The sequence below is a fragment of the Haliaeetus albicilla genome, chromosome 31 (genome assembly GCF_947461875.1).
Source record: "Haliaeetus albicilla chromosome 31, bHalAlb1.1, whole genome shotgun sequence".
NCBI lineage: Eukaryota > Metazoa > Chordata > Aves > Accipitriformes > Accipitridae > Haliaeetus > Haliaeetus albicilla.
The window spans coordinates 1,492,100-1,507,293 of record NC_091513.1 but is presented as its reverse complement, the minus strand read 5'-3'; the positions used below and the strand labels follow the sequence as shown (position 1 = coordinate 1,507,293).

At 51.0% G+C, this 15,194-nt stretch overlaps 1 protein-coding gene across 1 annotated transcript; it reads left to right on the top strand.

Annotated features, from left to right (window-relative positions):
- Positions 1 to 1,295: 1,295 nt before the first annotated feature.
- LOC138683181 (olfactory receptor 14A16-like) lies at positions 1,296 to 2,252 on the top strand. The gene has a single exon (XM_069774711.1). It carries the CDS (start codon positions 1,296 to 1,298, stop codon positions 2,250 to 2,252), a length of 957 nt encoding a protein of 318 aa, XP_069630812.1.
- Positions 2,253 to 15,194: the final 12,942 nt, after the last annotated feature.

Sequence of the window (15,194 nt, the reverse complement as noted above, 5' to 3'; positions counted from 1 at the left end):
ACCAGTAAGTCTGATAGGAGCCTCCTGAAGTAGAGCACAGGGACTGAGAACAACTGCCTGGCTGTGCTGGTGTCTGGGAGGTGGCATGCACAAATGGGTAAGGGTAACTCTTTCCTGAGACTGCAGCTGCCTCTCCCCTTGCCTCTCTGAGCCAGTCGATCTCTGCTCTTTTCCTTGGTTCTCCACTTGTCTGTGTTACTGTTATCTTGCTGCTGCTGTCAGGCTCTGTGGGGATGGGAGTTTCAGCTGCAGAGTCACACACTGATCTTGTGGGTCCTGCCATGCAGCTGTGTCCACAGGAACAAGTGTCCCAGCTTTCCTATAATCTGAGGGGTTATTCTCAATGGTGTCTGTGGGGCTGGGGAATGAGCTGATTCTCCCTTACAGCGATGCTATCGCATCAGGTCACTTGGCTATCACCTCCGAGTGTCCTTCCAAGCTGTTAGCTGCCCTGCAGGATGCAAACCTGTCTCACAGCAGCTTTCTGTGATCTGAAAGCCCCATGGAGAAGCATAGAGATGCTAGGACTGAGGAAATGCTCTTGGGCTGGTGAAATGAGCCCGGTGTGTCCTTGGCTAGAAGCAGGGTGCTGAGACTTTGAGAAAGGGGGAGACATTTGGTGGTCTGCTGTGGATGTCTCAGGTCTCAGGAGCCTTCAGCATTTCTTCTGTACTCCGGGAGAACAGCGTGAGCCAGGCAAGGCAAGAGGATTGCCTGTGTTTTAGTGCCTAGAGAGGGGGAGCTGCTCTGTCCTTCTGTCTAGTTCCTACTTTCACTGTGCTTGCACCTTTCTGAGATGGAGGGTGATCACGCTTCCATGTTACCCTGAAAAGACACCAGACACTGCTGAGAGCAAACAAAACTCCCCAGGGGCGATGTAGGCAGCTGTAAAAAAAACTAGAACTCTTAAAATGCTTTTGCCCTCCTGGTTCCTTAGCACTGGCAGTGCAGATGATGACAATCCCTTCTGTGTTAGGAGCGGCTTCAGGTGACAAATTCAAACACCAGACTGGCCTCTGCCCGCATCAGTCCCATGAACCCACAGCTGCAGAGCAGGGCTGACCTTTCAAGAGCCCATGGGCAGAGGCCCTGCTCTTCATTGCACGCTCGGCCAGCACCAAGCAGGGCTCCAGCCACAGACCTGAAGGAAGGTCTCCTAGAAAAGGAAAAGGGTCTGTGTGTGTGAGAGTGGGAGGGTCTATGGGAAATGGCTTTGATATTGCTCTGAGAATAATGCCCTGACTCTTCACTGTCTTTTTTCTACTTTGACAGCACCCCATTCCCAGAGGAAGAAAATGTCCAACGGCAGCTCCATCACCCAGTTCCTTCTCCTGGCATTTGCAGACATGCGGGAGCTGCAGCTCTTGCACTTCTGGCTCTTCCTGGGCATCTACCTGGCTGCCCTCCTGGGAAATGGCCTTGTCATCACCGCCATAGCCTGCGACCACCACCTCCACACCCCCATGTACTTCTTCCTCCTCAACCTCGCCCTTCTTGACCTTGGCTCCATCTCCAGCACTGTCCCCAAAGCCATGGCAAATTCCCTTTGGAATACCAGGGCCATCTCCTACCCAGGATGTGCTGCACAGGTCTTTCTGTTAGTCTTTTTGATCTCAGCAGAGTGTTCTCTTCTCACTGTCATGGCCTATGACCGCTACGTTGCCATCTGCAAACCCCTGCACTACGGGACCCTCCTGGGCAGCAGAGCTTGTGTCCACACGGCAGCAGCTGCCTGGGGCAGTGGGTTCCTCCATGCTGTGCTGCACACTGTCAATACATTTTCATTACCCCTCTGCCAAGGCAATGCTGTGGACCAGTTCTTCTGTGAAATCCCCCAGATCCTCAAACTTGCCTGCTCAGATGCCTACCTCAGGGAAGTTGGGGTACTTGTAGTTGGTGTATGTTTAGCTGTTGGTTGTTTTGTTTTCATTGTGCTGTCCTATGGGCAGATCTTCAGGGCTGTGCTGAGGATCCCCTCTGAGCAGGGACGGCACAAAGCCTTTTCCACGTGCCTCCCGCACCTGACCGTGGTCTCCCTGTTTGTAAGCACTGCCACAATTGCCTACCTGAAGCCCCCCTCCATCTCCTCCCCATCCCTGGACCTGGTGGTGGCAGTTCTGTACTCGGTGGTGCCTCCAGCACTGAACCCCCTCATCTACAGCATGAGAAACCATGAGATCAAGGATGCCCTGAGAAAACTAATGACTGGATGCTTTTTAGAAGGAATAAACTACCTCTTGTCTTCTGCATAGTACTTATATCTCATTACAGACCCAACCTGTCTTTTGCTGGTCTTTTTATGGTGATTTTGGGTGTGGTTTTATTCCTTCTTTTTCACTTTGTTTTATATATCTGAATGCTTTCCACAAAGAAGTGTCTTTATTCCTCTGGTTTCTAATTCACAGTCTGTCCAGGCTTTTCTGTGCCCTGGAGGCTGTGCAAATGAGCTGTTCCCTCTGTGTGTTTCAACAAAATAAAGGGCCCTGCAGTGACTTGTTTTTCCAAGTTTCTTCCACCAAGACCTTCTCTGGTGCTGCAGGGAGCAGTGCCTGTGTGCAGAAGGGAAGAAGAAAAGAGTCCTGGCACAGCAGCAGTGCCAGGGAGCACCAGCGCTTGGTCTTTCCCAAGCTTCTCTCTTCCCACTTCCATGCTTTCCTTCTGAACCCTTCGATTGGTGGAAGGCCTGAGGGCTCTTGAAACTTGGTTAGAGTCCTGCTGTGTGTCAGGCCTGTGACTGCAGGCAAGGACAGGCAATGGGCACTTGTGTGACAGAGCTGGCCTCCATAGCAGCATTTCCATCATACAAGGGTATCTCCCCAGGCCTTGTGCCACAGATGCCCCCCAGCCCTGGGGCTCAGCCCTCTCCACCCCCGAGGAGCTGCTGTGCCCTTCAGAGGGTCTGGGGCTGTGGGGTGAGTGCCCAGAGCTCTGCCGCAGCCTGTGGTGGGCACTGCTGTGGGGCCATGCCAGACTGGGCTGCACTGGGGAGAGGGCAGGGGAGGTGGAGGGAGGTGAAGGGAAGTGGGAAGAGTTTAGGGGGAGCTGATCTGATCTGGAAAGTGCCCAGGAGAGAAAAAATATCAGTGTAGAGCTTGTAGTGTGTGACCATGGAGGGCAAGGACTGACACCAGGGGGGTGTGGTGCAGAGCCAGGGCGTGTGGAAAGCATGGAAGAAATGCAGGTGTAGGGGAGAGGAGGAGTCTGGTCTCTGCCCTTGGCAGTGCGGACAGATAGGGAAGGTGGCTCAGGGCCTTTGTCACCCCCAGCATCTCTCATTGGCCATTTCCAGCACTTGCTGGTCACCCCGGGTTTACGGGTGAGTTTCGCTGTGAGGCCACCTCCATCATCCTGGTGGTCCAACGGCTGGTTTGGGGGAACAGACAGCCCTGCCCAGCTTCTCTTCTTCCCCAGACCCTGGCAGACCCTGGAGCAGAGCTGGCTGCAAAACCCCATGTAGGACAAGGCTGCGGCAGGGCTTGGGTCGGGTGCTGGGGAAGCTGAAAAAGTAGCAGGATCATGGTGGAACTGTGATCTGAAGGCCATCTTTGGGATCACAATGGGGGGAAGGTCCCCACCCCTGACTCTCCCCTTTCCCATGCTGTGCCTGCACAGTGGGGCAGTGGGACTGTTTATGGGCAGTGGGGCTGGGCCAGCACAAGGACAGGGTGCTGACAGGGGCCATGAAGCAGCTGCCAGGAGGTGCCATCATGGACACTCTTTCTAAGGATTGTATACCAGAGGTTAATTACTGAGAACTTATAGCTATTTTTGTCATGTAAAAAGAAAACTTAAATAGCCTTAGTTCATAATCGAGAATACATAGGAGTTCCATTTCAGCACTGTCCTGTTACTTCTATTACTGATAGTTCCATGAATTCCAAAACGTCCTTGAGAGCTTCCATATTTTTCCTTGGTTCCAAACCTCGGACTGCTGAGACACGGAGAGTACTACCTCAAATCTCTGCAAACCAAATCTCTCCCACCTGCTCTCATCCACATTCTTTTACCCCAGGACACTTCTAACCATCATGTCAGCACACTACGTGGTCTCTTTTTATCTGGGTGAAGTCAGGGTGCTCCCTCAAAATGCCTTCCCTACAGAAGTCTTCTCAACCTGCTGATGCCACTTGTATCACCTCTCACAATGTACAGCTCCATATTAGTTCAGCAGAGCTCCATGGGATGGACAGTTTTCCTGCTCCTTTCATTAGAAAAGGTGACAAAGAGGAGACACTCCTTCCCAGGAAGCCAGAGCCCTGGGTGTTGCTCACTTGGTTCTTACTGGCACTTCATTCAGACTCTGTTGTAGTGGCTTTGGTGCTTTTCTGTGGCTATTCTTCCTGCAGAGAAGATCTTAAAAAGACAATGATTTCATAAACAATGGTCATAAAGGCCCTGTTGTAGACAACAACGTTTGCCATGAGCTCTGGAGAGAGCCAGGAAGATAGTTAATAAGCACCAGGAATATGCAGGAATCTCAAGGCCTCTTCTGAAGAGAGAGCAGCTCTGAGCAGCACTGATTGCTTGGCAATGTGTAGGGCTCAGAGAGAGGGTCGAGAGATGTCAGTGAGAAACAAGGAGGTGGCTGATGGCTTTAGCAAATCCTGAAACCCTCTCTGAGGCCAGAAATGGAAAGCAGTGGATGTCTGTGGATGGGGAAGAGGAGGAGGTGTGTCCTGGGAAGATGTCAGGAAGGAAGACCCCCCTTCTGCAAGTCAGGGATTAAAGAGATTTGTCTATGATAATGTGCATGCCTAGAAAATGGACAAGGCCCGCTGCTGAGGGTGGCTCTCATGCCAAATGATCTGAACATGCTCTTTTCTTGCTTCACTTCCCATACTTGGATGGACCTCAGGAAACATCTATGAGTGTGGAGGATGCACAGACCTCCTGGGGTGAAGTATCATCACTGTGGGGAAAAAAGGGAAGGGTTTGTGAGAGACGTGGTTGTGCAGGGAGAGAGCCGTGCACATAAGAATTCAAGCGAGCCTGGGGCTAGTGGAGCACATCTTTGGTGCTAGAGGAACATAAACAAGGCTTTGAAAGAAGCCAGATGGGTTGCAGGGAACTCAGAGATATTGTCTAAGCCTCAGAAAACTACAGCTTTATGTTTGAAGAACAGTGAGGACAGAGAGCTTTCAGTTAGCCTTGGGATATCATTGGGTCAGAGTGAGTTGGGGAAGCAGGGGGGAGAGTTAAAAATCTGCAGAGAAACGATCACTGACATAGGACAGTATAGGACAGCCTGTGGTGGGGAAAGCCAAGGGCTTTGGTAGGGCTGGGACCCAGAACTGAGGTCCTTGTTCTCTTGGCTAGGGCTGCTGACTTGTGCGCTGAGTGGTCTCCATGTATGTCAGCACTGGCATGATTGCCCATCTGAAGCCCCCCTCCATCTCCTCCCCATCCCTGGATCTGGTGGTGGCAGTGCTGTACTCACTGGTGTCTCCAGTTGTGAACCCTCTCATCTATAGCATGAGGAACAGGGAGCTGGAAAATGCCCTGAGAAAAGTGATTTCATGGGCATTTTTCAATACCAGTAAACTTCCAGTCTTTTTCCACAAGTGACTCCCATACTAGGCCCATGCTTTGTTTTATTATCATTGTTGTTATTGCTCTTTGGGGTTTCATGTTCGTAGAGCAATACTTGGACTTCCCGTACTTCATGTGAAGCATGAACCTCCTCTGTCTCACCTGGAGGACCAAATAAAAATGTGTCTTTGTAACACTGGGTCCAAGCTGACTCCCTCATAGCATCGCTGTAACAAAAAGGGATCTTCCCTGTGCACTGCCTGATGGTAGGGCTGTTTTTCCAAGCCTCGTGTCAGGAACAGCCCTGAGATACTGCACCCCAAAAAGGCCTATAGATCCATGGTTTCAAGGGCAAAAAGCTCATTGTCATCTTGTGACCTGCTAGAGGGGTAGACTTAGGACTCACCTGTTGGTGCCTGGTGACAGTGGAGATGATGAGTCGTCACTGAGATACAAACCGAGTCCTCTCCCACATGTGACAGGGCAGAAGACATCTTCCAGGAGGGGAATCTGTAGCTGCCTGGATATCCCAGGGGATCTCCATGGGCAGCGTGTGCCTGGGCTGTGACTGGAGCTCCACAAAGTGAGAGATTGCCTAGGTGGAATCACCCAAAAGTGTTAATTCCAGGTATTCACAGGGAAAGGAGGACTCTGCAATCAAAGGGCAGGCAGCAGGAACCCAGCTGGCACAGGGAAAGGGGGCTGGAGAGATGGAAGAGCTGGCTGAGGATCTCCAGGGCCAGGACTGTCATGCTGCCCTGGGGTGTGGGGCTGGTGGGGGCAGAGAAGGGGCAAATGCAGTCATGTTGGGGATCACCTATCATATGAACACAGAAGAGCCAGAGAGTGAGTGGCCATACAGCCCAACCCTGAGGAAGGACCTTTGCTGCATGGTCACCCCTGTCTTCCTCCAGGTCTCCAGGATACGCAGCTCTACTGCCATTACTAATACAAAGGGAACCAGTTTCCTACCAACACTCATTACACATCAAGTCCCATAGCTCTTGCCACAGCCAGACTCTCAGCCAAGCCCATTCTCAGACACGTCCGGCTAGATCAAGTGCTTGTCTCGACAGATTTTGAAAATCTCCACTGATAGAGATCTCACCATCTGGCCTGGGTCCTTGCTCCAGTGTTTGGCTCTGAGGCTTTTTTCCAAACCCCGGCTTTCTCAGCCTCTCCTTGTACACAATGTGATCCAGGCCCCAGCCATCCTTCTGGCCTCTGCAACTTTCTCTCCAGTCTGTCAGGGTCTTCCTTGTGCTGGTAAGCCCCATACTGGATTCAGCAGTCCTGAGGTGGTCGTCCTGCTGTGGGTTAGCCTTGCCCAACACCCAGACCCCCACCCAGCTGCCCACTCACACCTCCATCTCAAAAGGACAAAGGGACAAAATAAGATGGAATAGCTCATGGGTCACGATAAAGACAGGGAGATCACTTACTAATTACTGTCACAGGCAAAGAAGGGTTGACTTGGGGAAGATCAATTTAATTTATGCCAAGTAAAAAAGGTTTGGAATGTGAGAAACACTGACAAAATTATTCAAGTCCATTGCCCTCACACTTTCCCCAAGCTCAGATTACTCCATTGCTCCAAGTTCTTCTACCTGGGAGATCCCAAGGTCAGGGTGAGGTGGGGAAACAGGGGGAGGCAGCTAAAGTCTGCAGGGAAAATGGCACAGGCATAAGACAGTGTAGGACTGTCTGTGGTGTAAGCAGGGCCTTTGTGCAGCTGCCCCCCTCCTCCCTGCCAACACAACTGAAGTCCTTGTCATCTCCACGGTGGCTGCTGTCTCTTCCACTGAAGCCCATGCGAGGACACCGGTTCCTTACAGCCCCAGGCCCTTGTTCCCTCCTCACTGACCCCCAAAACAGCCTGGGAGCTGTAAGCATCCCATGAAGGAAAGGATCCCCCTTCCCAGGGGGATGGGGCTCAGGGTTTGGCCATCCTGCTTGGTGAAACACATTTAGGGCTTTCACAGCCACCTCCACAATTGATCTTCCACCTGTAACCAGTGTCTCCGACTTCCTGGTTCACCAGCCACCAGGGACGGTCTCCTTGTCTGGTCATTCCCTCCACGCTCTCTAGAGTTATGTTCCTCAGTGGCGCCCACTAACACCCTCAGAAACTTGGAAGTTTGATGCTGGCTTTTACTTCTTGAGAGGCGCGTTCAGTCTTTCAGGATCTGCAGTTCAGGAACTTGGCACCAGAGGGCTCATTAACATGAAAACTCCCTAACGAGCCAAGGCTCAGTGCATAGTTGTCCTTTAGGTCTTCAATTCTTATGTGGTTAATTAGAGACATTTCAGGAGCGTAGTCAAAGTGGAAAGATTTCAATACTAAACAATAAGAAAGAATTCTCGCCCCCCCCCCCTTTTCTTTATTTTTCTGTTCAGGCACCATGTAATATCACAAATCTTCATATTGATCCTCCTAATGGAGTTTGGATGTATACAAAAAGCAAGACCCTTTTTGTCTTAACAATCTATGGTCATTCTTCATCCCTACCCCCAGCCCCACCTTTTCTCTCAACCACCTGGCACTTACAGCAGCCTTGCTCAAATCTGAGCTTTCTTCACTGAAGTCTGTAGCTGCATGCTTCAGCCCATGGGCACCAACTCCCTCCTGCTTGGAGACCGAGCTGCACACAGACACGCGGCGATGTAATACACTCAACAACTGTATATTAAGTCCACGTTACCTCCTCTGAAGTCCACTTCCCACAGCGGATAGCATTAGATGAGCAAAACCCACATTTTTGTGTAAGTACGGATCCCAGGACCCCCCAAAACACTCCCTGCCCTGGACTCCGTCTGTCCATAGCGGCTCTTTGCACACAGCAAGTCACACATTGAAGTGACGAGCTCTCCTGATTGACAGAGGGGAAAAAAGAGACAAAGTGAATGAAATGCTCTCTTTTGAATAGCCAAACGGGCACTAAGCCCAATGTATCTGGGACACAGGAGCGTCTTCAAGCAGACTCTGCAATACCTAGACCCACGCATTTTTCATTCCCTGCAGGTATAAAGTACATGTGGTTCCATTGTCAGTGAAGGCAGGGATGAGAGTGGTCTCCTCTAATGTTGGGCATCTTGGGTGCCACGGCCCAGGCTTCCTTTTCTACTCAAGGGGCAGAAATCAGTAGTCTCAACTGAGATGCTTGGACACACCCTGTCTGGTGACCAGCTCCTGCTCCAGAAGTGCTCCGGTAGGTCATGGGTCTCATTTCCCAGTCCCACGTGGGGGCTTCAGCCACCCCTGGGTATCTTGGAGGCAAAGTCAACCTCTGTGCTGGCAACTGAGTCAATCCCAGAATGAAGATGTTAGCCAAAAGTAGAAACATATGCAGGAAAGAGCTTGGGGCAATAAGTGTGTAAAAAGTCACTTTTCAGCAGTTTGATATTGGTCTGCAAATTCTCACGAATTTTTTCATAGGCCATGGACATGGACCAGCAAGATGATGACACTTTCTCTCCCTTTATGTAAAGAGAGATGTATACAGCCATTTCCAAAAATGTATTTCCTCCCAACACTTTGAATGGAGAACTGTGTTCTGGTGACACGTTTATATTGACATACTGTACATCTTCATTTCCTATCTAAAGGGTGCTTGGAGCAGTGAAGGTTGGAGCAGTTGGACAGATCTCCCTTATTTCTTTGCCAACAAGAAATGGACACACCTGCTGTCACTTCCATCGCATCATCCCTTTTTTCTGATCTGGCCACATCTTTATGGGATGTACAATGGCATAACACCATGGCCCCCCAATGCCAGACCTCAAGTGATACACAGAGGCCTAGGGCACAGACATATAAAGAGCCTCAGAGCACACATGTGGAAAGCAAATGTCACTTGTGTCTTCAAGAAAGAAAAGAAGGAAGACCCAGGGAACTACAGGCAAGTCAGACTCACCTCCACCCCTGGGAAGGTGATGGAGCAGCTAATCATGGAAAGCATTTCCAGGCACATGAACGATAAGAAAGTAGTAAAGGTGCATAGGACATACCTATGTATGTCCAGTTTGCCAAAGTCTTCCCTGATCTGATCCTCTTCCACCAAGGCAGATGTCCATGCTTTCCCCCTGGTCTCTGTCAGCTGGGATTTCTGAAGGCCGGTCTTGCTAGCAACTGCCGAGGCAATGAAGGCATTCTGTGCCTCAGCCTTTCCCACGTCCTGTGTCATCAGGTCCCCAGTCTCACTGAGCAATGGGCCCACATTTTCCCTCGTTTCCCTTTTGTTACCTGTCTACTTACAGAAGCCCTTCTTGTTTTCTTTGACATCCCTCACCAAATTCCATGCCATTTGGACTTTACCTTTCCTACCTTTGCCCCAGCATGCTCAGACAGCACCTCTGTGTTCCTCCCAGGTTACCTGTCCTTGTTGCCACCCTCTGTATGCTTCCTTTTTGTGTTTGAGTTTGGCCAGGAGCGACTTGTTCATCCACGCAGCCCTCTAGGCATTTTTGCCTGATATCATATTTGATGGGCTGCACCCCTCTTGAGCTTGGAGGAGGTGATCCTTGAATATTAACCAGCTTTCTCAGGCCCGCCTTCCCTCCAGGGCCACATCCCATGGGGCTCTTCCAAGCAGATACTTGAAGAAGGCCAAACTCTACTCTCCTTAAATCTGGCATTCTGAGATTGCTTTTTACCTTCCTCCTTCCCCTCAGGATCCTGAACTCCACCATCTCATGGTCACTACAGCCCCATCTCATGGTCACAAGGCTGTCTTTGACCTTCACATCCCCAACAAGCCCCTCCTTGTTGGTGAGGAAGAGGTCCAGCAGAGCTCCTCTCCTCGTTGGCTCCTCTATCACTTGGGTGAGGAATTTATCATCAATGCACTCCACAGACCTCCTGGAGTGCTTATACCCTGCTGTGTTGTCCTTTGAGCAGGTATTGGGGTGGTTGAAGTCTCCCATGAGGACCAGGGCCTGCCAATGTGAGGCTGCTCCTACATGTCCGTTGAGGACAACATATACTTCTTCTTCCTGGTCCGGTGGCCTATCGCAGACATCCACTATAACGCCACCCTTTCCTGTTATCTCCTTAATCCTCACCCTTAAGATCTCCATTGGCTCCCTATCCATCCCGAGACAGAGCGCCATGTCCTCCAGCTGTTCTCTCACACAAAGGGCAACTCGCCATCCTTGTCTTCCCATCCTCTCTTTCCTCAGGAGCCTGTATCTCTCCATTTCAACACTCCAGGCATGGGAGCCATCCCACCACGTCTCCATGATTGCAACAAGATTGCTGCCCGGCAACTGAACACAGATCTCTAAAACCTCGTGGTTATGCCCCATACTGCACGCATTAGAGTACAGGCACTTTAGAGAGGCAGCCCAGCATGTTGAGTTCTTGGAGAGGGTGTGAGAGATTTCTCCACCGTGGTGCTTTGTAGGCATTTCCCTGCTTACATGTAAGTGCTGGAGGTGACCCCACTTGAGCCCCATTTTGCTGATTGTGTGATCCCTTCCCATCACATCACCCCATGCCCTTTGCTCATTGATCCTATCTATCCCTCCCTTAGAGGACTGCTGGTTGCTCCCTCCTGCCCAATCCTTCTTAATTTACAGCCCTGCTTATGAGGTCAGCCAGCCTGTTGGCAAAAACAGCTTTGCCCTGCTTAGAGAGGTGGATCCCATCTCTCCCAAGCAGACACTGGTCTGCAAACAGGGTGCCATGGGCACGGAACCCAAAACCATGTCCCCTACACCCGTTCTGCAGTTAATGATTAACTTGTCCTATCAGTGCCTTTCTCCTCACACCCTTTCCCCTCACCAAGAAGGTTGAGGAGAACACCATCTGGGCCCCCATGCCCTTCACTATCACCCCCAGAGCCCTGTAGTCATATCTGATACTGTCACTTCTTTCCCCTGGCAGTGTGATTTGTGCCCACTTGGAATAAGAGCAGGGGGTAGTAGTCAGAGGGCCGGATGAGCTTTGGACGTCCCACCTCAACATCCTGGATCCTGGTCCCCAGCAAGCAGCAAACCTCTCTAGATGGTTGGTTGGCATGACGGATGGGTGCCTCTGTGTCCATATTAGGTAGTCATCCATTACAATCCAAAAACCCCCATGGCACTACGTCTAGTTGAGGCTTGACTATCTCCATTGTGGAGCTCCCACAGCCTTTCTGGGTGCATGTTCCCAGTACCTGACAGACCTTATAGTGCAGATTCTTTTCTCTTAAGCCTAGTCAGAATTTCCCATGGCCCAACTTTTTCCCATGGCCCAACTTTTTCCCATGGCTTCTCATCCTTCCACTGTGCCCACCTGGGAAGAGTCTGACTCATCTTCATCTGCACCATCCCATAAGCTAGCTGTAGACAATGACAGTATCTCCCCTGGGCCAGCCTTGAATTTCTGACATCCTTCTCTTTGGCCCAATGATATTGACCGGTCTTCAGCAGACTCCCCATTTCCAGCAGTTGGAGGTTTTTGGACTTGTGGGCCTAAACCTGTGTCTATAACCGCCATGCTGATCCCCACCAGGTCCCACTCAAGCTTCAGGAGATAACTAGGGATGTGAAGTCAGGGGTCACCCATCCCATTCCAGGGGGTCTTCATTCCAATGAGACAGACCCTGTCCTCACACCAGTGTATTGTCTGTACCACGTCTGCAGTCACTCCATGAGGAGTGGAGGTGAGCAGCTTTGATGCACGTGTGCATCCACAGAGGCAGCTCCTCACACGCTCTTCTCTACACCATGGAATGTGGCAGAGGGGCGTAGATCTACCTTTAATTACTTATGAGATGCCCCCATCACACTGGGAAGGTGTTCTCTGCAGGGGTAGAAAACCTTTCCATTGCTCTCAGTGAAAGTAGTGACCCATGGAGGTGTAGTGACCCGTGGAGGTGTAATGACTGTCAGCTAAACGGCAGTCACACTTGTGAGTTACCCACCAAAAAAGAAATTGTAGTGTGCTAAAAAAGGAGGAGTGCAGTTTCAGAGTGCAGATCTCCCAACTCCTCTGCCTTTCTTAGCCCAGACGTGGAGAAAGTGACAAAGGAGGTGTGATGCATAAGTATCCTGACTCGGATGACCAAACCAAGGACTCTCTGATACCACGATGGTATCACAGATATCACAAAGGGAGAGCTGTGCCTTTCTGTAGGGCAACCTACAGCCTGGCAGGAGTACCACAACAACACAATAACACAGTGTTGGTGTGAAGAAGATGTAGGACCCATAGCCATATGATCTAGGCTATAGATGTAGGCCCCAAGGTCTACGTCCCCTATAGACGTAGCGCCTGAGCTCCTTTGAAGGGAACAGCAGTTCAAGGAAGATGGGGAGCAGGGGCATCAGGGAGGAGGGCATGTCAGCCTTCCTGTCAGCCCCAAACTGCAGGCCAGCAATGGCATGAGGAAATGGAGGCCAGTGACTCCTTTGTATCCAGGAAAGTCCTCACCAAGACAGCCTTTGCCTTCCCCCCATTCCCACTGCCAGCCCCGCTCACCAGGACAGTGCAAAAACCCTGGTCCTGGGGATCCTGGGACCCCTCCAGCAGCTCCAGCCACAGAGCAGCCAGCCCTGAACTGGCATGTACAGAAATGGATTTCTCTTTCTTATTTAATCCAGAAGCACGAGAGGTGTTTGGGTGCTATACTAGATCCAGGTCCAGTTTTTTTTCCTGAGGGTGCATGAATCAATCTCCAGCCTCCCTCCCTGTGCCTGCTGGGTCCCTGCTGCCTCTCCTGGGATTGCAGAGCCCTCCATTACCTTCTCACACTTGGATTTACTGTTTTCCCTTTTTATGACCATGCCTTGGGTGGTCCCTCATTTTGTGAAGCTCCCCACTCACTCCTGGGCACACGCTGACCCTTCAGATCCCCTGAGCTCTCCTGATTCACCTCCAGAAAGGATGAGTGTTGGCCATTAGCCCGTGTGGCAGCCCAAGGCAGGTAAGCATGAGACAACTCTCCAACTCTCTTTGCGCCAGGCACTGACACCTGAGCCCTGGATCCAGATGTGGGTCCCCAACAGATCACACTGGGGTGCTGAGCTCATCCTCCAGGTCAGTAGGGAACCAAACGAAAGCCAGAGGATCTTTTAGGGTGCAGCTGAATGACAATGTCCTTTCATGATCTTTTGAATTATAGCCCGGTCTGCAGGACCCGCACTGAAGGTCTCTGTGGTGGTGAGATGACACTTTTTAAAGACATAGCATTGGGGAGCCAGCTGTGATAGTGTTGTAAGCATTTACAGAATGCTTCTAGGTCACACACAGCAGGTTTCACCATTAGCACAGCTGGGATGAATCCAAACATTTCTGTAGGATCGCAAGTATGACAGAGACCGCAAGAAGAAAAAACCAAGCAGATTGCAGACCTGCCCTTAGATACCATGGGTGCCATGACTGCATAGGGCTGGTCAAGCCATTCTAGATGAAAAATGGCTCTGAAACCAATTTTCTGACTGTGTCCTTGAATTCCCTCTCCAAAGAGTGGAGGGCAGCTAATTCCAAGAGCATGATTTCAGAGAGCAGGTGTCTAAAAGAGATGGAGATTTCCCCCTCTGTTAACCCCCATTTCTGTCCCTAGGCAGTGACAGCAAGAGGTCCATTTCCCCTTCCGTAGGGCAGTGACTCTGCCGAGCCAGCGCAGATATCCAGCCTCTGGTTAGAAACCCTCGGAGGGGATGGGTATTCAGCTCCCCCATGCACCCCACAGACCCACCCTCTTGCTGCAGCGCAGATGTGCACAAAAGAAGCTCCTGCATGCGAGTACCTGGTCTGAGCTCCTTCTCTAATCAGTGGGGATGGAGGGTGGCAGTTAGTTACTCACACTTTTGTGTGGCCTGCTGCATTTGCAGTGCCGGGGTGGTCCGAGACACGTACAAGTGCCTGCAAGCCCTGACAGAGCAATTCTGAGTGACCCAAAGCCTTCCTCTGCATCAACACTAGAGATGAGTGGGCCTCCACTGAATGGGGGTGACGCTGATCACTCTCCAGGCTCCTTCACCCATGCTGCGGGGTCCCTGCTGCCTCCTCTGGGATTGCAGAGTCCTTGTTTCCCTGTGGATACACCAATTTGGCACTTTACCTTCGGTGACTCCACTTTGGGTGCTCTCTCACTTAGAGGGGCTCCATTCACTGCCCACCTCGGGCACACTCTGTCCCTGGAGAGCCTGGGGGATCGCCAGGCAGCTCCAGTTTCCCCTTGAGAATGACGTCTGCCCCATCTGACATGTGACAGCCTTGGGTATGTCACTCAGTGACCAGCCATGGCCTCCACTGTCACTAGACACTGACGGGTGAGCCCTAAATCCAATCCTTGATCTCTACATGGTCACAAGGTGACCGAGAGGCTTTTGCTCCTGCAGCCATGCAGAACCCTGAGCAACTCCTGACTCCGGCATTGGAAGACAAGCCCAGTGTTCACGCGCAGCACTGAAGAGATCTCATTTTACTACACAGATGTTGTAGTGTGTTCAGCTCTCAACAAGCATTAGACACCTTTAGAGAGGCTCCAGGTAAGAAAGAGGGGGTTCATACCTCTGTAGAAGTAAAAGGACTCCAAACATTACTGTAGGAACATTATAAATGAAGAATAACAATTACAGTAACAATAAAGAGAACAACAAAAACAACAAGAAAATCAGGACTGGTGTGGAATACCCTGGCAGTCATTTGTGGAGAGATGGGATGTTTCTTGGTG